This window comes from Thunnus thynnus, chromosome 8 (assembly GCF_963924715.1).
Source record: "Thunnus thynnus chromosome 8, fThuThy2.1, whole genome shotgun sequence".
Lineage (NCBI taxonomy): Eukaryota > Metazoa > Chordata > Actinopteri > Scombriformes > Scombridae > Thunnus > Thunnus thynnus.
Genome location: NC_089524.1, coordinates 28136123 through 28159223, shown reverse-complemented (window position 1 = coordinate 28159223; position 23101 = coordinate 28136123). Strand labels below are relative to the sequence as shown.

General features: G+C 38.7%; 2 protein-coding genes across 8 annotated transcripts; one reads left to right on the top strand and one right to left on the bottom strand.

Moving 5' to 3' along the window:
- The first annotated feature begins 4602 nt into the window (after positions 1 to 4602).
- On the top strand, positions 4603 to 11244 carry cnga3a (cyclic nucleotide gated channel subunit alpha 3a). Of its 6 annotated transcripts, none has more exons than XM_067597759.1 (9): positions 4603 to 4808; positions 6898 to 7023; positions 7475 to 7564; positions 7712 to 7840; positions 8123 to 8182; positions 8665 to 8853; positions 8998 to 9099; positions 9187 to 9293; positions 9406 to 11244. In XM_067597759.1, exons 2-9 carry the CDS (start codon positions 6923 to 6925, stop codon positions 10800 to 10802), a joined length of 2175 nt encoding a protein of 724 aa, XP_067453860.1. In that variant the 5' UTR covers positions 4603 to 4808; positions 6898 to 6922; the 3' UTR covers positions 10803 to 11244. The 6 variants fall into 6 exon arrangements, with proteins under 6 accessions (XP_067453860.1, XP_067453858.1, XP_067453862.1 ...); XM_067597757.1 differs by having other exon boundaries at positions 7667 to 7840; XM_067597761.1 differs by lacking the exon at positions 8123 to 8182.
- Positions 11245 to 11577: 333 nt separating this feature from the next.
- ube3a (ubiquitin protein ligase E3A) lies at positions 11578 to 18916 on the bottom strand. 2 transcript variants are annotated; one of them, XM_067597755.1, is made up of 11 exons: positions 18656 to 18916; positions 17299 to 17345; positions 16672 to 16973; positions 15370 to 16580; positions 15123 to 15267; positions 14249 to 14454; positions 13868 to 14032; positions 13419 to 13574; positions 13256 to 13329; positions 12960 to 13103; positions 11578 to 12691 (listed from the first exon to the last, which is right to left on the bottom strand). In XM_067597755.1, coding segments are annotated over exons 2-11 (2526 nt in total). In that variant the 5' UTR covers positions 17301 to 17345; positions 18656 to 18916; the 3' UTR covers positions 11578 to 12570. The 2 variants fall into 2 exon arrangements, with proteins under 2 accessions (XP_067453856.1, XP_067453857.1); XM_067597756.1 differs by having other exon boundaries at positions 16672 to 16777; positions 18656 to 18915.
- Between the last annotated feature and the right edge of the window lie 4185 nt (positions 18917 to 23101).

Here is a 23101-nt window from a genome sequence, read left to right as displayed (position 1 = left end):
TCACATACAGAGGCAGTATTTCCATTCAAGGGTCTCATGAATGACTACTTAACATATTTAAAGGATACTTTTGGTGATATTATATATTTATCTAATTATCGACAAACCCAATGAAATGACTAAAAACAGCAATTAATTGATCCTACAAACATTTTTCCTGTGTAGCCAAAGCCTGATTTATCTTAGTGCTCTGTGCCATAGAGCTGCATTGTTATTCATTAAACTATTAATAACACATCAGTCCCTGTGACAAAGTGGGTGAGACCCCGACATTTGTCCCCATTACATTTGGTATTTCTTTTCATACTTGTCATTTGTTTGTTTAGCCAGTTTATGTAGCAGTGCTTTCACATACTTTTGTTTGTGTTTAGCATTGTTGTTATATTAACATTTACATCTGTATTTCTGGTTTAATGAAGACGAACAAGTATTTAAGTTCACTTATTGTTTATTAATTTAAGTCCTGAGTTTCTTGTGTTATAGGTTAGCTTGTGTTTCTTACCACACATACCATGCTTTCCAGGAGTCAAAGGAGGAGTCACACAATGACTTCCTGCTTTTAAACTCTTGTTGACATCACCAGTGATGTCATGGGTTAGACCAGGTATGGGGGGGTTTATTTTACTTAGCAAAATGTTTGGTTTAGTATCTATAAGATTTGTTCTTATTTTGGCTTGTAATGAGGATTATGTGGTTGTGTTAACAATGTTAACTGATATAAGTAGCATTGTTGTTTACCTGTTATAGGTGGGAGAATGAAACACTCCTGCAAGAAGGATGGTTCTGCCTACATAGATTGGAGGGCATATTTACAGGAGAGTTGTTGGTTTGAGACAGAGCAGAAATGAAAGGATGTCTGTGTAGCTGTGTACACATGAGCATTCCTAAGTTTGAGTTGTCCCAAGTTAAGCCAAGTCAAAAAATCACATTTTTTTAGTAATTCAACAAGTCACTGAGTCTGCCTCCTACCACCTTCCTAGCCACTCTGGTCAGCCTTCCCCACAGTCCCACAAACACTGTCTTACTGCTGTAAATATTTGCTTGTGCATCAAATCTGTGACCGAAAATAGTCCAACAAATACACCATTTACTCCAGTTGTTTTAGGAGTTTAAATGTTCACATCTTCAGTAGGAACCAATGGGCTTGGGGCTGTGTGTCATAGACAGAATATCACTGTATTCTTTACAGCAGCTATCATCAATATTTTGATATGAATAATGGATCAAATGACTACTTGTATGTGAAAGGGGTTGTTAGTAGTGATGAACCCAAAGAAAATTAGGCCACTGTTTTCAGTGAAAAACTCCAATATCCCATTGTACACTATACCTGTCCAGCACAAAACTGCAAAGTTAGTAACTAGCTAGTGAACATAGTGGAGCATTTAGCAGCTAAAGTTCCCTCAGGAGTCGGTGGAGACCAAAGCTAAAAGGAGTTTAAATATTGGACTCACATTGACCAACTGGCCAGAAACATGAATCAAAATTAACACTCATGTTGCTTTGTGTCTGCTGGATGTGTAAATGTGGACAACTGTTTGCAACACGTTAGCTATATCAAATATGTCAATTGTGTGTTTAGAGCTTCTTTCCTCTGGTCCCAAGTGGCCAAAGAATCAGTTAAGGCAGGTTTAAATAAGTCAGATCATCAATTGATGAACTCTGGCAAATTGGGCAAATCTTCTTCCATCCATCAGCGGTCAGTCTCCAGACATTATACTCATTACAACTCAGGATTTTGCAGAGAAAATACATAATCTGATGGGATTTGACTGAGCCTATGACTAAAAACATAAAAAGCAAACATTTTCATTCTGTAATGAACCTCTGAATTGCTGCCCAAATCTTGATTTTTTCCAGCTATTCAAATATTTGAATTGTAATTCAAATAATTAGCAATACACTTTGTTTATCAGGCTAATTCTGTTTTGTGTTTTGGTACTTCAGCCGCTGCACACAAACCCAGCCCTTCTCCTTTCCTGCTGTCCGCTGTTGTTGTTCACCTGCTCTCTGATCATGACCACATCCTGGCCTCATGCCCGTTGTACAGCTTTGCCTTGTTGTCCCGTGGTGCTCTGCATCTTCTGCATGATCAATGACAATATCAAGTCCATACTTGATCTAGAGTGAGTATACAAAAGCAGACAGACCAGGTGAATACAGGCATACGCCACAGTGCTTAATTAATTTACTACATTTACTCCACGTTATACCCTATGCATTTAAAGTTGAGCTCACAGCGAGCGTGCTGCCAGCTGGTGATCGGTCCCGATTAGAGACTCATCACATCAGTTTGGATGCAGCTCATTGTTGAATGGATGAGAGTTACAAATGAAGGGGATGCAGAGTCTGATTGACTTGGAAATGCATGAGGAAGCCATCATGCAGGACACAATTGTTGCACTGTGTCATGGTGCACTCTGGGAAAGCCAGGGTTTAGGATACGGTAATTACCATGTGCCTTCTGGCAGACATGTAAAGAGGCTTTCAATAGATCTCTATGCACCTGGAGCCGATCCTAAACCTAATGAGGTTTGGAGAAGGGGAGAGTGATTGGTTGGCTGCTTCTTGATTTTTTTTCACCACAGCAGCATTCAGTTAAAATTGGGCACTCAAAAAAATTAGTAGCATTAGCTTTATGCTACTTCATAACTAAAAATAATGTTTCATCCATGGCAATTGATTTGAGGTAGCCCAGACTCTCACATAGACATTTATATCATCTGCTAAAAACTACTCAGCTCTGTAACCACTGAATCTAAATTTCATCTGATGGTCTTCTCATATAATCTCTAGTAATCTTGCTTTTAATTTGACAAGCTTACATTATTAATTTCTAGTTGACATTGTGGGTGTATGTGATGTGCTACTGTGTGTAGCTTTGTATTTTGTACACTGTGTCCTGTGTGTTTTTTGCTTTGTACTGTTTGCTATTGTGCTGTTATATTTTTTATTTGTAAGGGACTGCAGATGAAAATTAGTTTTAAAGCTAACTCTGGTGCAGTACATCATATGTTAACATTTATGTTTAAAACCGTATTGTCCCAATAAATACAATACAATATAATTTCCAGAACTTTACCCAAAAAGAAAAAGATCCAAGTCATATATTCAGATTTTTGTGTCAGTTTCACTATGATCACATGTAATCAAATATATAAGTAATCAACCAAATGATCAAAAATAAAAGTGCAGTACCATTCATTTTGGTCTTTTCATTATTGTATTACAGTAGTAGTAGTATTTTGAACAGCAATGACCCAACACCTACTTAAGAGGACACTTACAAGCTTCAACATGTTGCATTCAAAGTAAATTTAGGAGTAAATTCAAGTAAATTCCACATATTGAGAAACAACATGTGGAGAAGGCTCTGTATACTGTATAAGCACCTTTTCTGTATATCCAGTACACTGTTTCTATTAATGGATTGCCTAAACCCACTCTCAGTGAGGACAATCCTAAAGTCTATTACGGTGCTAATTCCCTCCAGTTTGAGATGACTACAGATGCACAAAAAAAACAACATCATCAGAGTTTGCAGCAAAATTGTCCACATATGAATTACAAAGTTGATTTTTAGACCAGATTCTTGAAATATCTCAGTGAATACAGGAAAGTCAAAAACCACATGCCAAATTGATGACCATAGGTATAACTCAGAGCAGCTGGTGTCTGATTGTTTGTGAATTTGTGGCAATATTTACACAAAAGGGAAAATGTTCTACAAAAGTGGCACTTTGCTTCAAGAGACCACATCCATGAGGGGGTATTAGGTGGCTGAAATAGGTACTCAAGTCTAAGCTGGGATTAGCAGTGCAGCTCTGTATATTGCCAAGGGATTTCTCTTTTAACCTTACGCCTTTATGGTGGTGGTGGTGGTGGTGGTGGGGGTGGGGGGAGGCACACTGTGACAATGAGCTGATGGTGACAGGGGAAACATTGTCATGTATAGGATGCTTTTCTCTGACTGCCCTAACTCACATTATTGCTCATCAAGTGACTAGTGTCCATTTGATACTGCAATTGAAAAGCTATATTACGGTGGATACATCATCTGTCACATCTCATGCATGCATACATTAAGATATAATCTTGGTGCAACAGCAGGTGATCAACAGGTCTGTTTCTGTCATATGAGAACTTGTATGATGTAAAAGAGAAAAATATGTTGCCTCAACTTTGACCAGTTGTTACAAGCATATTTTAATAAAGATGAACTTACAATATGGAGGAAAAAAGATATTTTCTTTATGAGAAACTTTTCATTTTCACTCAAATTGTCTCTCTGAAATAATTAGTTTGGATTAGTTTAACTCAACTGAATTAATATGCTGTAACTGTTGTCATTCATTAATATTTAGCTTTTAACTGCACACACAGCATATAAGATTTTATTTGCTTACTTTAGAGTTTATTTGCCACCGCTATTATTTATCATCCCTACATTTTTCATATATTTGCCTTTTGATTGGTAGATATGAAATGTATTTCATGATCTCTGCAGTCATGTTTGTGTGAGTGTGCTGTGAGTTGGGGATAGTGATGACAGGACTCCTCCCCTTGTCTGATGTGGGACCTGTCAGCTCAGTCTCTCCTCTCTCATCCAGCTCAGCCGCTGCTGCCAATCATGGACAGCCGGTAACGATACTTTTTGGTGACGCTGTGCGCGGACAAAAGGGATCGGAAATATTTCGCTGGAGATAATATTACATTTGTGTTTGGAAGATGGATTTATACAGAAGCAACCAGAGAGGAACTACTTGTTTTATCGTTTTGCAAAACTCATTGTGAGAAGCTTCATCCAGGTGGGTCCTCAGCCAACAGCGTTTATTCTGCCATCAGAGACTTCGAGATAGTTTGAATTTCAGATCTAATGGTTAAAAGAAAAATATGTATCACTAAAACCTCCCTGACATATTCTTATAGAGATTTAATCAATCGGTTTCTGTCGTTCTTGAGTTTTAGATGCTATGCAGTTTATCACAGCAGCAGGTGAATGATCGGAGATGCTCAAATATTCCACTGACACCTGTCAAGGCTTTTATATGTTTTGCTCAGGGCATGATGTTGAGGCAACTTATCACTGAGCTAAAATGCTAAAAGTGTTGGCTACAGGGACAACACAGAAAAATGTAAACATGCAAGCTCATATTATAAAGCATAATCAAATACTGGAATTCAATGTGACTCATGAGGTTATTTTAAACCTTTAGCAGATGCCAAATATCCAAAAAATAATGTGTTAGTTACGCAGTGCATGCAGGAATATAGCCAAGGCTTATTAAAATGTGTGTATTTGTAGGAGATGATGGAGAAACTACCAGTCTATTGAAAATCAGCATCAAATCACCATATCATTTTACATGTGTAACTTGCTTTAATAAGTGTATTGAGCTATTTCTTTAAAGAAAACCAGATAAAGCTAATGGATGCATAACCTCACCACAAGTCTCAAGCCTCTTAGTGGGTCTTGACACCTGTGTGCAGCAGGACATCTAATCTCCAGGAACAAAACCAGCAATAATTTAAACTATGGTTCTGATTTTAAAGAGCAGTTTATTATACACCATTATACACCTTTATACACCGACTAGAGAGCATTGTTACATCAGTATATTTTAAAAATGTTCAAGAAATTTTCAGCATTGGCAGATAATTCAGAAGCTGTTATTTTGCAAATTTTGGGATCAGATTCAAATATCAGATGTTAGTCAGGCTCAGGTTTTGTGCATCAGTAAATTCAGTTCCTGTAAATAGTCACTGGATAAATGAACATATTATAAAGGTATTTTTATGAATTTGTGGTATAATTGAACCAAAAACCTTAATATGTTTTTCTCTCCAAGGTGTTCATTGTAAATATGGATTCTCTGGATGAACAAAACTACAGTGTGGTTCAGAGATGATGATGATGATGATGTAACTCATGTTTAGTGTACAGAAGCAGCGTTGGGTTTACCTTTAGTCATCCTTCAAGCACACAGCTTCAGGATGATTCTGTCAGTGTGATTTAATTTAGTGGGGGTTGGTTAACTCCTTGGTATTAGTACTAATCTACATGTCTGCACGTGTTACAAACATTGGTGTTCCCCAGAGATCCGTGAGTCATTATTTACCAGCAAATTGCTGAACAAACAAATATATATATATACATATATTATAAATATATTATTTCAGGCAAAAAACCCATTAAAACTGTGACCCTTTTAGAATCTTAATTTGGTAGGAAATTCCCAAAGAATGAACTATATCAGAACATAACATTTTTGTAAATGTAATTCCCTGGACTTTACAGGATCATATGGTAAGGCTGATTGGACTGTTTCTTCAGACTGTACCTTGAAGTGAATAGAGTTACTGTCCTCAGCCACGTACAATTGAACCTGTTCTTTAAGTGGTGCCCTAATAGACTTAACCTGTTGTATACATGACTGAACATAGCAACTCCACTCTAACCATAAGCCATAGCTTAGTTATTTTAAAAACCAGCTGATCACAGAGTGCTATTACCAGAGATCACAGACCGTTCACAGAGAGAGGGCACTGATCCTGTTTAGTGTTAAGGACATAATGAGGATGTATTTTTAGGTGCTACTCTCTGACAGAGAGTGAAGAGTAGTGTTCAGTAAACACATCAACAACATGTCTCTCACAAGTGATATTTGGGGAGTTTTATGGGAATAATGAGCAGTGATTAAAGGCAGCATACATGTGTGTTTTGCAGTCATTTTCCAAGTATGTCACTGGTCTCTAAAAAGCATAACAAAGCACGTACATATGCTTAGTTTGACACTAGGCTGTGTTTTCATGTGAGATTTCTGGCCTCATCTGATGTTCTTGCCACAACATGGCAGTCTCTTACGCTGTGTGTTTCTCTGTACCTTTGTGCTCCAGGCCAGCAAAGGCCAAACACGACAACATGGCGAAAATCGGCATCGAAAAATCCTTTTCACCCAGACAGCGGTTGTCCAGCGACACGCCTGATGACGAGCTTGCCGTCATTGAGAATGGGGACAGCAGGTCTGATATCACCACAAAATTCTTAAGATTCAAGTAATGTTAAAACATTAAAGGTGTACTATGAAAGATTTGGCCACCTGCACCAAACAAATAGTGGGCAGCATATCACCAGAAATCACAGTCCATTGAGGTACAAAGTGGCCAGCTGGTTAGCATGCTAACTTCAGTAGATATCTCTACAACACAATACATAGATGTCTTTGACATAATGTCAAAACTAAAATTATGGCCAAATCGTACATAGTGCACCTTTAATCATGCACTGCTTTTAAGGTTTTGATTTCAGGTGCTAGACTGAACACCTCTCTACCATATCAATGCTTTTTGCAATACACTCTATCTAGCAGTCACTCTAGTCACTTGGTAGCTTCTGGTAGAATTTGCACTGGTTATTTTTTCCCAACACGATCTTGTCAATGTCACAATTTTTTCCCCACCTGCTGTCTCCCAGAGCTCACTCTCTTTGCGAAGACAACTGTGAAAGAGCGCTGACCTCAGGGTCCCACAGAGATTCATTCACAGGTGCTGGGGCAATGGCCAGGTAAAACAGATCTTAGCGGATATCTATGTATTCTGAATCAGTCTACTCCTAGCCTAGATGGGTGTCACTCTGTACTTCTTTTACCTCCTGCTGACCCTCTAGGCTCTCTTACTTCTTCTTCATGCTGCGGAATTGGGCGTCTCACAGAATGAACCCCGAAGCAGAGAGGCATGACTCTTTCCTTGAGCGTTTCAGAGGCCCTGAGCTCAAAGACATCTCCAGTCGAGAGAGCAATGCCCAGTCTGTGGGTCACAATGATGCACTCCGCAAGAGAAAGTAAGTACTGTACACATGTAGCAGCACTGATGATAGTCAGTGCGTAAAAGGCTAAATTGTCTGCACTCACAAAGACAGTCTTTCAGGTTGTCTTTGCAATTTTTCAAATAAACTCGATAAACCAAACGATGAAGCTACATGACATGAGTAACAACTGGCTCAAACCTTTAATGAACCAAACTGGGCTGAATGGAACTAGAAAAGGATGTTAAAAAGCCAATCACTGTGAGACACTGTGAGGGTTCGCTGTGCAAAAACGTTGTCCTTCATTTCTTTCCAAAGTCATGCCAGTAAGTGGCCGCTAGCTGCTTACAACATGAATAACTGCAACAACACAGACGAGTAAGTGTATGTGTATCTGTGTCAGAAAATAGAACAAAAATAGAAGTAGATTTTTAGAAAAATAAGTCATGGATCATGCTGGATGTCAGGTGCAACTGTGGTATATTCTACACTCAGTAGCATAGCTAATAGCATAGAAACATGTTTCCCATTCTCAATTCCTCTTTAGTATCTCCTTAACACCTCCTCAGTCCCTTTGATTGCTTGTGGGAATGTTTTGTTGCAAGTCTTTGTGTAAGCTGTCCTGATTTAGACTTCAGGACTGATAGTGAAGAACTTTTTCTTTAGCAAATAAAAGTTTTCAAGTAGTAAATATTGAAAGGAGACATGAAAATCAGCTGTGTTTTAGTGCCATCTGCTGGACAAATGTGAGACCTCCACTGGACCTCCCCCCATGTAGTCTAGTAGCCTTCCGACAATCCCTCATAGACCATCTCTGTCCCTTTTTCCCCCTACATAAAAACTAAACTTATGATCCATAGCAAAAAAGAGGACAAGAAAGACGAGATTAAAAAAGATGAGAAAAAAGAGGAAGAGAAAAAAGACGAGAAGAAAGACGGGGACAAGAAGGAAGAGGAGAAGAAGGATGAGAAGAAGGATGAGAAAAAGGACGAGAAGAAAGATGATAAGAAGGATGATAAGAAAGATGATAAAAAGAAAGAGGAGCCCCCGTAAGTACTCTATTAGATACAATGAGTCTAGTGGGACATGGAAAGTTAATTACAGAAAACAAACATGTCTGTCTGTTTCACACTGATGTTGAAAAAAATCCATAAAATCTTGCAACAAAATCATTAACGTTGAGTTGTTTTTAGGAAAGAAATCTGGATTATGGATCCAGCTACAGACCAGTATTACAGATGGCTGACCATCATTGCTGGCCCAGTATTTTACAACCTGATGATGATTGTAACAAGGTAATGTCTACATCACAGGCTTCACAACTTATTCCTCACTCAGTGGGATGTTCACAAAATTTAAAACATCTCCGTCTTGTCTTCTAGAGCCTGTTTTAATGAACTCCAGGAGACATATACAAAACTCTGGATATTCTTGGATTACACCTCAGACTTCATCTACTACGCAGACACATTTGTCAGATCCAGGACAGGTCAGATTCTTGAAAATGAAGATATTATTAAGACAGAATTTGTATGTAGAATTATTTTAACCATTTTGTTTCCTCTGTAGTTTTGGCTGCTAATTTTCTGTTTGTTCCTCAGGTTACTTGGAACAAGGCCTGCTGGTTAAAGATGGCAAGAAACTGAGAAGTAAATACAAAACAACATCTCAGTTCAAGTACGATATGATTTCAATGATACCCACTGATCTACTGTTCCTGAAATTCGGATACAACAACCCGGAGTACAGATTTAACCGTCTTTGTAAAATGCCAAGGCTTTTTGAGTTTTTCGAGCGGACAGAAACCAGAACCAGCTTCCCGAACATGTTTCGAATCAGCAATCTCGTACTTTATATCCTCATTATTATCCATTGGAACGCTTGCGTGTTCTTTGCCATTTCAAAAACCATTGGTTTTGGAACGGACACTTGGGTGTATCCCAATATCAGCCACCCAGAGCATGGCCGCTTGGCCAGAAAGTACATCTACTCCCTGTACTGGTCCACGCTGACCCTCACCACCATCGGAGAGACACCTCCACCGGTTAAGGATGTTGAATACCTCTTTGTCATTGCCGATTTCCTCACTGGTGTGCTGATCTTCGCTAGTATCGTTGGTAATGTCGGTGCCATGATCTCCAACATGAACGCCTCTCGTGCTGAGTTCCAGGCAAAGATCGACTCCATAAAGCAGTACATGCAGTTTCGAAAGGTCACCAAAGACCTGGAGGCCAGGGTCATCAAGTGGTTCGACTACCTGTGGACGGAGAAGAAGACCTGTGATGAGAAAGAGGTTTTAAAGAACCTACCAGATAAGCTCAAAGCTGAGATTGCCATCAACGTGCATCTGGACACACTGAAAAAAGTGCGTATTTTCCAGGATTGTGAAGCTGGTTTGCTGATTGAATTAGTGCTCAAGCTGCAGCCACAAGTATTCAGTCCTGGAGATTACATCTGTAAGAAGGGGGATATTGGCAGGGAGATGTACATCATCAAGGAGGGGAAGCTAGCTGTGGTGGCCGATGACGGAGTTACTCAGTTTGTAGTGCTCAGTGATGGTGCATACTTTGGGGAAATCAGTATATTGGGCATCAAGGGCAGTAAGGCAGGCAACAGGAGAACCGCCAACATCAGAAGTGTAGGTTACTCTGATCTCTTTGCCCTGTCCAAAGACGACTTGATGGAAGCGCTCACTGAGTATCCAGATGCAAAGAAGGCTCTGGAGGAGAAAGGGAAAGCCATCCTGATGAAAGACAATCTGATTGATGAAGCGGTCGCTAACGCCGGTGCCGATCCAAAAGACCTGGAAGAGAAGATTTTCAAACTGCAGGGCAACCTGGATGTCATGCAGACCAAGTTTGCCCAGCTCATGGCACAGTTCACCTCCAACCAGTCAAAGATGAAGCAGAGGGTCACTGAGATGGAGAACAAAGTGAAATCCATGAAGCCAGAGGACCTATCTGAAGTGGTGGCCGACAAGGACAAAAAAGTGCAGTAATATGAGACATACCCAAGGACTTTACAGGAAATGAAGGGATTTTTCATTTAGAATAGTAAAATGACAATTTTTAAAGGCCCATGTTTATATCTATTTATACACGTCTATCATCATCCTGTGTCAAACTGTGTACAGTGCATGCAGGAAATATATATTTATGTGTATGCTATGATTGGCTTTCCCTTTGATATTGTCATGAAACTGAGTATGTTGATCAGAAGCTCTCGTGTATGCAAAAAAAAAAGGCTTTTCATAGCCTTAGAGTAATGAGGAATGATTTTTTTCCCAGAAAATAACTTGATCCATCTGTAGAGTATAAACTACAACTCACACACAATATTACAACTGAATATCCATTTGATACTGTAAATATAAATGTACAAATGAATGTGACCTATAAATCTGCAAAGTTATATGTGAATAAACATTAAAATGTTCATATAACAAACACTGTATTTGTCTAATTTGTCATTTTGTAGATAAAAGAAAAAGATCTTTTCTGTAGTAGTGTGAACATTATGGCACATATTTTTTGATTAATTGTCTGAGTCTTTGAGTTGTGGGCCGGAAAACGAAAACAATGAGTTGAAAGATGCTATAAATCTCTGTAGAGCTTTCAGGAACTGCAGAGTTGGGTGATGAAGAGCAGTACCTTTCACGTACAAGTAGTCATGTGACCCATTGTTAGTGTAAAAAATTTGGATTACAGCAGCTTTAAGTTATCTATATCATACGTGTTTAGTGGGAGTTCCTTCAATGCATCTTTAAAACCAAGTTTATAGATCATTTCACCTTTATTCGCTTTGCATAATAGTTGCTTTACATTAGAGTTTCACATTATCTGCATATTCTTTATGTACCTGAGATATTTGGCCAAATAAAACATTTGATGTGACTCTTTTGTATACAGGCATTGCACATTTTGGCGACGCACTTACAAATGTGTAATCAGTGACACTTCATAGCAAACAAACCCAGAGAAGAGAAACACTTTTTTCAGGATGTGACAGTCTGGACTGACCAGTCAGTACTTTGAAACCCTGCAAGCTATTGAAACCACACCATCTGGTCAGATTTACTGTTTCACAACACAAAGTACAATATTCATTATAAACGTAATACAAGAGGTGCAACACAGAAACACTTTAAAATAACCTTCAGGTTAGTTAGTGGTGAGTTTGTCACACTGACAGGAAAATAGTTGTGTAGTAATAATATAAGCTTGTCAATAAGGAGATCTGGATCAGCAGTAATATACAGGGGTTCACCTCAATATACAATGACTGTTGTACCCTAGAAGCACCATTGCACCCAGTACAGTGACGTGTGTGAAGAGAGCCTGAAGACTGAATACTACTACATTATGAAGAACTGAAATACAAGACAAAAGTCAAACAAAATCAATAAATATATGTGCTGACATTCACTTATATCTTGTGTGTAAGTGCACTTTCACAGTTTCACAAATCAAATACTCTTCATGTTTACTCAAAAACAAAACACACGTGAAAAAAATAAGTTTTTTAAGTGCCTTGTTAAACTCTTTGGGAAACCTAATGTATATGAAACCGACTCTCAAAGGAAACAAGGCCTCAGAGTGAAAGGCCGACAGCGGAGTTTGACTGGTAGAGGTTGGTTAGGCACAGGGTTATTGCAGCATTTTGTTTTATGGCATTTCCCTCAGTATATTTGTGATACTCCCTTTTTTTGTTGAAATAAAAAAAAAAAAAAAATTAAATGCAGTCAGAAAACTTTCTTTGTGGATCGGTCACAGCATCCCAAATCCTTTGGCATAAGTGATGGCCTTGAGGAGTCTTTCTCTCAGTTTTTCCTTGGAGGAGTACTCTGGAAGCAGCAGCGCATTGAAGCAGGTGTGCGAGGTTGGTAGCCTGCAAGAAAGGATGGAAAGTAAGAGCAGTGCCTGGCTTGGCTCTAAAAATGAGACAAATCTGAACTGAGAAAAGCTTAAAGTGTGCGTTTAAGCATCAGCAGAATGTTCTGAATCTTTACTCACATAAGCACAGATAACAAAGAAGTAACAAATCATCAGTTGCAGTCATATTTTCAAGTATGTTGGATGATAAAATAGGGACAAAAGGGCTTGTGTGGCTGAAGATATCTAAATAAAACCGAACAGAAAAGCTGGCTGTACTGTACCTGTCTGAGTCAGAGCCATTTTTGGTGATGATCATTTTTAATTTGCCGAGCCCGCCAACTGGTGCTCTGTCTGTGCCTGTGGTAAATTGAAGAAATAACCTCTTCTGCTCCTCTCCAAATGAGTGAATCGTTTCCCAGAAATCTCTGCACAGAAAACAAAAGAAATTTTTAAACAACAATGACCAGAATAATAAAATCTGTCAATTTTGTATTAGGTCCTGCTGGTTATAACATGCTTTCACATTATAATTAAACTAGTGTGCTCTGGATGGTTAAAAAAAAAAAATCAGACTTACTTGATAATTTGACTGTCTTTGCTATAACCGCCGTCATATTCTGTTGTCTTTTCAAGTGCTTCAAAGTCAAGTTTCTGTGAAATCATAAAAGATGAAACTCTAAGTAATCAAACACTGGCCGCAATAGAGCAACAAATATCAAACCTCTGGTTTGTTTCCTCACCCTGCTTCCACAGATAAGAAGCTCTACTTCTTCAGGTCTGAACAAATATTTCATTGGGGACTCATTCGTGACCATCAGGAAACCTTTTTTGAAGGCTCTGAACTGTCTGTCCACACTCTTGTTCAGTATGTACTCTACATACAGATCCACAAACTCCTGTGAATTACAGATAGAAACAGAAAAAAAACATAAAATATACAGTAAATCAATTGCCCATTACTTAATTTCTGTCATAACTGCAGTAAAATAACTTAATAACTTTTTAATGAAATGTGGTGAAGAAAATTACAATTATGATATCAAGCTCCTGTCTGGTGTACCAACTGCAAATTAATGTCCCTCCACTAACATGATAGACTTACTGCAGCTCTTTAACTGTAAAAAAACATGATCATCCTTTAAAAGAGCACCGTTGTGCTTTTGAAAATTATGTTTTTTAGACATTTCACCTGTCTATTCTCCTTAGTAACAGGGATCTGGTCTCCTTTCTCCTTCAAGTCATGTAAGACTGGATTTCCAAAAAGGTCTGTGTGTGATATCTGGAAGGTGAGCATCATGTCTTTCTCCACATTGCCAGTATGTTCGAGTAACTCCTTCAGACTCTGGTAGAGAACCTGCAATAGGAGACACAACAGCCGTTAAACTGCTATAGCAATAAAACAGTTAGTTTTATGTTTATGGTTTCTTTCCAGCAACTCTGAAAACTGCTACATTATTTTGCTGATTTTACCTGTAAAATACAGTATTATAACACCATGCACATCACAGATGTCTGTCAAACTGATGCATTGTCTTTCACTGTGCATTAACTTTGGGGAAAGTTACTGTACTGGATGTGAATCTGACAGGTCCAAGTAGGTCCCTTTCTTGCCCATGAGTTTCCTGTAGACAACCATTGGGAAATGCACATCCAGAATGCAGTTGTTGTAAATGGCAAGCCCCAGAACGATTCCAATGAGAGTGTACTGTGCTTCATTCTCCAGTGAGGACGCATTAAACCAGAACAGTTTTGTGTCGTCATCATAGGTGAACATTCCTGTTCAGAAGGTCAAAGAGAGAGAAACACAAACAGAAAGAAAAATAAAATACTTAAAGGAATGGTTACATAGAGGTAGAGCTAAGAAGATTGACACCATTTTCATATGTGCTAAATATAAAGCCAGCAACAGGAAACAGCAAGCCTGGCTCTGTTCAGAGAGAAAAAAACACCTCCAAAAGGCTCAGTAATTAGCATGTTATGTCTTGTTTGTTTAATTTTTGACAAAAATTGTAATGTAATGTAAACTGATGAGTTGTGGTTAAACGAGAGGTTATTTGAGCTATTTCTTGGCCAGAAGCAGTGACTTCCTGGAGTCATAACCCCCCACAACACTGCAACATGTCTTTTATACACTGGTTTTTGTAAGATTTTAACAAACAAGGTAAGATGTGTTAATTTGTGAGCTGTAGAGGTGCATGTTTTTTTCCCCCATGAACATGGTAGCCATGTTTCCATGTAACCAGTCTTTATGTTAAGCTACGCTATCTATTTCATGGCTGTAGCTCTATATTTAGCATACACATATGAGAATGGTAACTCAAGTAAGAAAGCTAAGACGCAAATTTTCCAAAACTGAAAATGAACTATTCCTTAAATATGATACCACTAGAGGGATGCATGGGATGAAAATATAAGCACGGTAAGATTGTGATTTCTTGTCTCACCTATGTCAGGATTGAAAATTTCCTCCAGGACCAACTGAAAGAACTCCTTTGAAACCCCTCCCTCATCTACTCCTTGCTCTCCCTCAAACTCAACAAACAGCTGCTTCTTCAGGTCAGATGGGTTCTCCATAGAGATCATCTCCAGCTGAAACACAGAGGGATTCAAATGAATTGCCAAACAGCAGGACTGAGCCTCAATTTGACATCCTGTCTAAATGGAGCACCGACATATCAAGCTGTTACTCACTCTGACGAGGGCGTCGTCGATTATGTGATCTCTGCGTACTTTTAGTTTGAGATAGGGGTTGGGCTGCTGGCCCTGCACCATGCTGTAGAGGGCCGTGAGGCGTCTCTCGCTGTACATCCTGATCCTGTTGTCATAGTACAGCCCTTGGTTCTTGGTGATGATGTTCAGGATGAAGGGGCAGCTCTGGAAAGAAAACTTGGTTTCTGCATCAACCTTGAAGAAGGTGAAATCCTTGTCCATCTCCACCACGTCATTCAGAGATTCGTTGATAAAATCCTCAAAAGGGATGAGGGGCTTCCTGCTATCTAAGGGTCTGACGCCCAGTTCTTTCTCCAGGGGATCAACCCGAGGACCCTTCTTATAGAGCCGCTCCTCGCCTAGAAGCTCGTGCAGTGTGAGCTCGTCTGAGTCTGAGTCTTCATCGTCGTCTTCGTTTTGCTCGACATCCACATCACCACCCAAGATGCTTGCATAGAAGACAACTTTTAAACACTTGGTAGCAGCCACCACAGTCTCGTCATCATTCACCAGATTTTCAGCATCATATTCGTTGCTGACGACTGTGAAAGTGATGAGCTGCTGGAAGGTCTCCATCATACGGCGGATGTGTGGTAGACCATACTGGGACCACAGCTTTGACAGTCTGGCGAGCGCAGGCACTGGCAACTTACTCATCGCCTTGCAGAACTGCGGCAACGCAAATTCAAGGTATTCGGGGCTGTGAAGGTTACTGTTCTCCATCACGATGATGAAGATATTCAAGTAGTCTGGGTCTGTCTCGTACACATCAAGGTATTCCAGGTCAAGTTCTGTATTCGGAGTAAGGCAAACTAGTGCGTTCACAAGAGCTGCATCAACCTGGTCGATGCTTAAAAGTCTGTCATAGACTCTCCTCACAGCGTCAATGTCAACTGTGACCTCACAAGGGTCAGACACTTCATTAGGAGCCTCATCTGGTAAAGCAGCCGCAGAGGAAGCACCCATCTTCTCTGAGGTTCGCTCACTCTTCTTTTCACGCTTGTTGACGTCTGCCGGTTTACAAGAGTCAAGGTTTTTGGTAGTGTTGGGTTTATCCTTCCTAAAACTCTTCACCAGGGCGTCTGTGTTTGAGAAAACCCTGCCAATGACGCGGATGAGCGCAGAGTAGTCCCCTTTCTCCTTGCAGGAACTCAGGATCATACAAACAGTGTTCTCTGTGAGGTAATGAACATCTGGACCAAAACAGCAAAATAAAAACTGAATTAACAGAGTGAAACACTTCAACATCAGTGTCCATAAGAGTCAGAGTCAGTTCTACAGTACCTGAGAAGTCCTCTTTGGTGGGACTGAGATCCGTTTTGCTCATCGTATCGTCCAGCAGTGTGTTTCCGTTGGCGCCGGAGTCTGGATGCAGAGTGTCCGATTCTCTCTTGGAGGGGTGAGGATCACAGAGTTTGGCATTAATCTTAAACAGCTCAAGCGCTTTGACGGCAGCTGAATTGTTATCCAAAGGTTGAAAATCACAGCATGATGCGCAAAACTCATTCGTGCAGTTGCCATTTCCACAGCCTTCAGTTAACTGCCGAAAGTAGCGCTCAATTAGATGCTTTGCTGTCGTTCTGTTCCTGCGCAAGACATTTAAACAGGAGGTCAGACTCATGATTCAGCGTCATCTCTGGTTAGAACTGAAAGCATAAACACATACTTGCAATGCAAATAATAAAATACAATACAAGCAATGTACCTCAATACTGTACAGGACTAAACATTGAACAAGCATTATTACACATGTTCTTATTTTAAAAGGCTAGTGCATAATGACACATAGATGTGAAACATAAAAAAACACGGGTGCAACTCTGAAGAAAGACATATTAGTTTAACTAAGTGCATGTACATTAGTGTTGCTAGTTTAACTAGATGAGTGCAAGTCCACATAAAGTGACTTACATTCGGCTGGATTAAGATTCCCTCCTGCAGGCCCGGTGGACAGTCCTCTGAAAGAAAAGTATAGCAATAAAGCCAATTAAAGATATTATTATCTGTAAATGTGTGGCTTACCATGAAAAAAGACCACCCCTTTGCACTTAGTCATGATCATGATATTAGGGTCTCTGTTATATACGACGTTTCCAAAGCCAGTTTTTAGCTCATTTGCCATAAACTATTAATCATATTCAGAAAAATGGTTGTCACATGTCAGTAATGTAGTACTATGTAGTAGTAGTATGTATCAGGTATACCCTGGCAGATATATTAATATATTGGACAGTTTTCTTTCTGTTCTTTTTACATTAACACATAATTTTTGATTTTAAAAAATGTGTTTTTTACAGAACTGATACCAAGATATGGCCTTGACGTCACTGTTTCTAAATTACTCCGAACATATATTTGGCATTTCAGTGTATAAATTTCTTATTATGCACCAGCCAACATATCAGTCAATATTAGGGCTGCAACTAACAATTATTTTCATCTGATTCAATTAATCTGCAGATTAATTTCTTTTATAAAACGTCAGAAGATAATGAAAAATCCCCAATAAAATTTCCCAGAGTAAAAAGTGACATCTCCATGTCTTGTTTTATCCAACCAAGAGTCCAAAACCACATTGGACATACATACATGATAGTAAACTGAATTAGACATTCAGTTTACTATCATGTATGACAGAAAAGAAAGAAAGAAAAGCATTAAATCGTCACATTTGAGCCGTTGAAAACAACAAACACGACTACACGACTAAAACAATTAATTGATTATCAAAATAGTCACTGATTAATTTCAACTAATTTACTTATTGTTGCAGTCCTTGTTAATATATCTTCCCAGTCCAGTTTATTTGGTCTTTATTGAGCCCTAGATTTGAAGAAATCCTCCTTCATGTCTGTGTTCATTTGCAGAGGGTCAGTAGTGCTGGAGGAACATTAGACAGATTTTTAATGAACACTGGTTATAGAAATTACAGTCAGCTGAAGATAAAAATGTGGAAACAACAGGGAAACTAAATCAGTGAAGGTGCACTTCCAGAAATGTTGAAGTTTGGTCTGATGTTGGAATTAAAGGCTTGAAAATTCAGCTCATGTTGTGCTGTTGAATATTTAGCCACAGCTGACAACAAACAAACAACAAAACAAAAAAGCATTCTTACTTTGCAATATTTTGAGCCTTGTTAAATTACATATATTACTGGTATGATAACAATTTGAGCTGCCAAACAGCAGTTTTTACTGGTTAGAGAGGTGTTTCATTCCAATGTTAAATCCAGTGTCATGCCATGTGTCCGCCAGCTTCATGTACCAACCTGTGATTTGAACAGTCCTGTCTGTGTCTGTCAGTGACAGTGCAAAAACTCTTCAGTCAGTCAGTCAGAGAGCTGCAGCAGCGTCATGCAGTCCGGACAACTTTCCGTCGCTCCGTTTAAAACAACTTGACTTTGCTGCAACGCACGTAAGTAAGGGTGAAGTGTGACAGCGTTAGGAAGTCGTTATACTTTTTGTTTGCAAGTCAGAGCAAAATAACCTCCTCTACCATCTTGTAAACAAGAGCGATATATCCCGGCATGCATCGCGAGGCTGTTAAACATCATGCCCACCTCCCCCCTCCTCCTCCTCCTCCTTCTCCCCCTTCCTCCCCGCTCCACGACCCACAGAAACACATAAAAAAATATTTCCATAAAGCACAGATAAGACTGCAGAGTTCATTCTCTAGTCCACATGTTTTCATCATGCATTTAATAAATATAATAAACTTCTGTGATTTAAACAGGCAGGTTTAAGTTTAAGCTCACTTATGATAGACTAATGTTTTATAAGCACCTACATACATCTGTACATTCAGATCACTCACATCATGCAGGTGAGACATCAGTTCTGTAGTGTATCAGTGTAAAGTTACGGAAAGGTTTATTTGCACAGTTTATACACTAAGGCATTTTAAAAGCAACATAAATACGCTTAAACTTAAAAAAGACAGTAATGTCTCAAAGCTTCAGATAACAGAAATCATCAGGACAGTAGAAAATGAAATATACGTGTATACTTATATAAATATAAACACATATTAAGAGGTAATCCTGGTATAAAAACATATATACATTATCACATACACATACACATAAATTTAATTGTACGCCTGATGTAAGATAAAAACATAAAATGTAAAAAAAGTATTAAACTGAGTAGGCTGTTCATTTAGATTCTTGCTCCTCTATTTGACTGTCACTGGCTTGCTATGTGCAGTGGTGGTATTCAGACCTTTTACATAAATAAAGCTTTAATGTGATGTTTATGTTAGTTAATTACAATTACACGCAAGTCCAGCATTCACAATCTTACTAAAGTAAAAGTACAGAAATATTATCAGTCAAATGTATGTGTAATGTAAATGAGGTAAATATGTACTGATGTAAATTATAAGGTAAAAATGTACTCACTATGCAGAAAATGTCCTCTGTGAGTGTTATTATATACTGTATATATTATTGGATTGTTAATACTGATGCATTAATGTATGAGCAGAATTTGAATGTTGCAGTTGGTTGAGATTGAGCCAATCTGATGTACTTTATATACTGTTGGGTGGTGTAATCCAGAACATCTTATAAATGATCATATTTTGTGTAAATTCTTATATATCTGATACTGTGACTACACCTGTTGAATAATTGTAGTGGAGTGAAAACTACAATATTTCCCCCTGAAACGTTATGAAGAAGAAATATAAAGCATAAAATGAAAAGACTCAAGTTAACTACAAATACCTCAAAATTGTACTTAAGTACATGAACTTAGTTAAATTCTTTCACTGACAATGTGCATGTGTAGCAGTTCATAGACTATTATACACTTTGCTATTTTTATGTAAAATGGCATTTATGGAAATATGTAAAAGTGGGATTATTTATCAAAGGTGTGTTGACTAAAGCATAAATCCCTAAGTAATACCTGCTGTATACTGAACAGGACCCAGGATACCTTCAGCATGAAGTGTGCAAATGTCATGTGCAATATGTGTTGATGGAGGCCAAGACACAGTGCAATCTCATTCATAACCTCTAAATCATATTCATAAACCATAAATCAAAGCTGGCCTATAGAGCAGGTTGTCAAAAGCCTGCCATCTCATTCTGCAATAGGCCTTTGTAAATTATGCATTATCTAAGGAGAAGAGATGTTTGTTATTCTGCCAGTGTTCGAGCCTGATGTACTGTGGAGTTTTACACTTGGTGTGACATTTGGTTTCTGTACCCGTCAGTCCTCCATGTCACGCTGCACACTGAAGAGACTTCATCTTAAACCCTGTGGTTTATGGAGGTCAAAATAAAGTAAATACAGCTGTTATGCATGCAAATACTAATGGAAATTAATTCACAAGGAGAGCCTAAAATGGAAATAAGTTAATATTTTTTACAATAAGCAAATGCATTCATAGATGATCAAGAACATGTTCCTGAAAGCAGTTGGACTACTTTTCAGAATATTAATAAGAGCATGTTAAAATTCTAAGAATGTGAGAAAATGAGATTGAGACAAGACAAGTTGAATAAAAATATAGCACGCACGGTGTTAATCACCATCCTTATGTGAGCATAAAGATTCTACATTAGCACATTGCTGCAGTTCTTAGTGTGAACACTGGAGGTCTCTGTAAGCACACAGAGCATGAGGCGAGCAGGTTTTCTGCTTATGAGCTGCTTTCTTGATGGCTGTTTTATTTGGTTTATTTATTAGAGTCCAAAAACCAAAGATTTTTTTAAAAAGTCTGAAAAAATAAACAGAATTTTGGTATCAGTCATTGATTTTTCTTTCTTTTCTAATCATCTCACGACCCCTAACATTTACCTTGTGACCCCTTGATGGGGTCCTGCCCCCAGGTTGGGAACCACTGGCCTACATTACAGTATTTCTGTTGCCAATTAGACCTTTTTGGATGTAAAGGGAAACATTTTAAATGTAAAATATATGATTCTAATTGTCTAATTGTTTCCAAAGAATTCCCTTTTCTAAAAAAAAATAAAGAAATGTTTTGATCATTTTTGCCCCTTTCTTATTTTTGTCTCCATTTTAAAAGAAGTATTTTAAGAAAAATAAACAAAACAATAATTTATACTCTGATGCATGTATTCCATCACAGCTGCATGTAGTGGAGGAAAAGGAGAGGGAGTCATCTCTATTAATCTGCTGTATAGCCTGAGCTTTACACTCCGGTGCACACAGGAACTTGTTTCATCATTTCCAAGTAACCTTTCTGCTCAGGTTGTTATGTTTAATGTTTCAAATAGAGGGAATGGGGGTTAAGCAGCCACTGACTCATGCAAAGCGCTAACACTGAACATTAGCTGATACTTGTGGCTGTTGCTCTCTATGTGTGATAATCTGCGGTTATATCATTCCCCTCCCAGCCATTTGATATGGATTAAGAGTGCCTAAAACTGACATCATCACGACACGTCTCTTTTCCTGGAACGTATCAATTAACCTCAATTGTAGTGTTGGCAGTTTAGGAATGTGACTGCAGGGTGGTACATAGTTCAGGAGAGGACATTGAAGGTTGCACGGCTGTAGTGTGGAGTGTGGGATTATTTTATCGTGGTTGTTAAGTGATTCTTGGACGTGTTTCATACAATGAACAGAGACAGGGTTCACTGAGGTAAGAAGGACAGAACTGGTGTCTTCAGGATATGTGAACTAGAGACATGAAGGCCACGTCTCTGATCAGCCTTCTCACTTTTTGCTCATAATCCAAGCTCATCAGATGCCCGGGGGATTTTCAACACATCAGATTGTGAACACTGATATCATAACAACAAGCGGGCAAACTGTTGACCTAAATGTTTGTGAGGCAAAAACAAGGACTATGTGAATAAGGCTTGTTCTTGGTTTATGCGATGCACTGTTTTCAGATGTCCTGGTTCTTGGTTCTTGCTCAGGAGTGGGCTTCACTTTTTAAACTATTTTATTGGCCTGCTTCAATTGGGAAGGTTGCTGAGGTGGCAATAAAACCTCCTTTTATTATTATTATTATTATTACTATTACTTAGCACGTTTTTAACATGCCGTTTCTTGTCCTTTAGCTTTCGTTTTTTGCTCTAAGTTTTGTGTACAAGCTTTTTGAGTCTTGTATCACTTTTGGGAGGGCCCACTCATTTCCTCTACTACTAAACTGTAGACTTGGTTATGATGTGACGTTGTGGACGTTGCAGTTATGTTGTAGGAAACATAAATTGGAGACATGAAGACCACATCTCTGTCCAGCCTTCTCACTTCTGGCTCCTGTCAAATTCAGTGAATCCAAACAATACATTTTTCTAAAGTAATAAAAAGTGAGGGCAGATATGATCAGCAATAAATCGTAACAATTGACTCCACAGTCTTTTTGTATGCGGGCAAAGACCAAAATAAATGTTGCAGTGTTTCTCTGAGCTCCCCACAAAAGGTACAACTTACATTCTTGAGTTTATGGAAATAGTGGTTAAATGGATAAAACCTGTGAAGTATTTTAATCCTCAGAGACGTCCACAATCTTGGCCAAAATTACTGTCTTTTGGAGGCTGTAGCGGGTTCAGTTTTAAAGTGAGACTGAAGATACTGGTATCATATGAAACTAAATGACCTAAGGCCATTGGTACCAACCATGTCATGCTAGCTAGTCAGGAGGTTAAATAATGCTCCAAAGTTAGGCTAAATTTGGATGAGGGAAAAACTGGCATGGCCATTTTCAAAGGAGTCCCCTGACCTCTCACCTCAAG

What these genes read in the sequence shown, in the direction of transcription:
- cnga3a (XM_067597757.1), top strand. Translation starts at nt 6,923, where the DNA reads ATGGCGAAAATCGGCATCGAAAAATCCTTTTCACCCAGACAGCGGTTG. An exon ending in AACTGCAACAACACAGACGA is followed by an intron (nt 8,183 to 8,664) that starts GTAAGTGTATGT and finishes TATGATCCATAG; the next exon opens with CAAAAAAGAGGACAAGAAAG. An exon ending in ATTTGTCAGATCCAGGACAG is followed by an intron (nt 9,294 to 9,405) that starts GTCAGATTCTTG and finishes TTTGTTCCTCAG; the next exon opens with GTTACTTGGAACAAGGCCTG.
- ube3a (XM_067597755.1), bottom strand. An exon ending in TTCTTATCTGTGGAAGCAGG is followed by an intron (nt 13,330 to 13,418) that starts GTGAGGAAACAA and finishes ATGATTTCACAG; the next exon opens with AAACTTGACTTTGAAGCACT. An exon ending in AATGGCTCTGACTCAGACAG is followed by an intron (nt 12,692 to 12,959) that starts GTACAGTACAGC and finishes CCTTTCTTGCAG; the next exon opens with GCTACCAACCTCGCACACCT.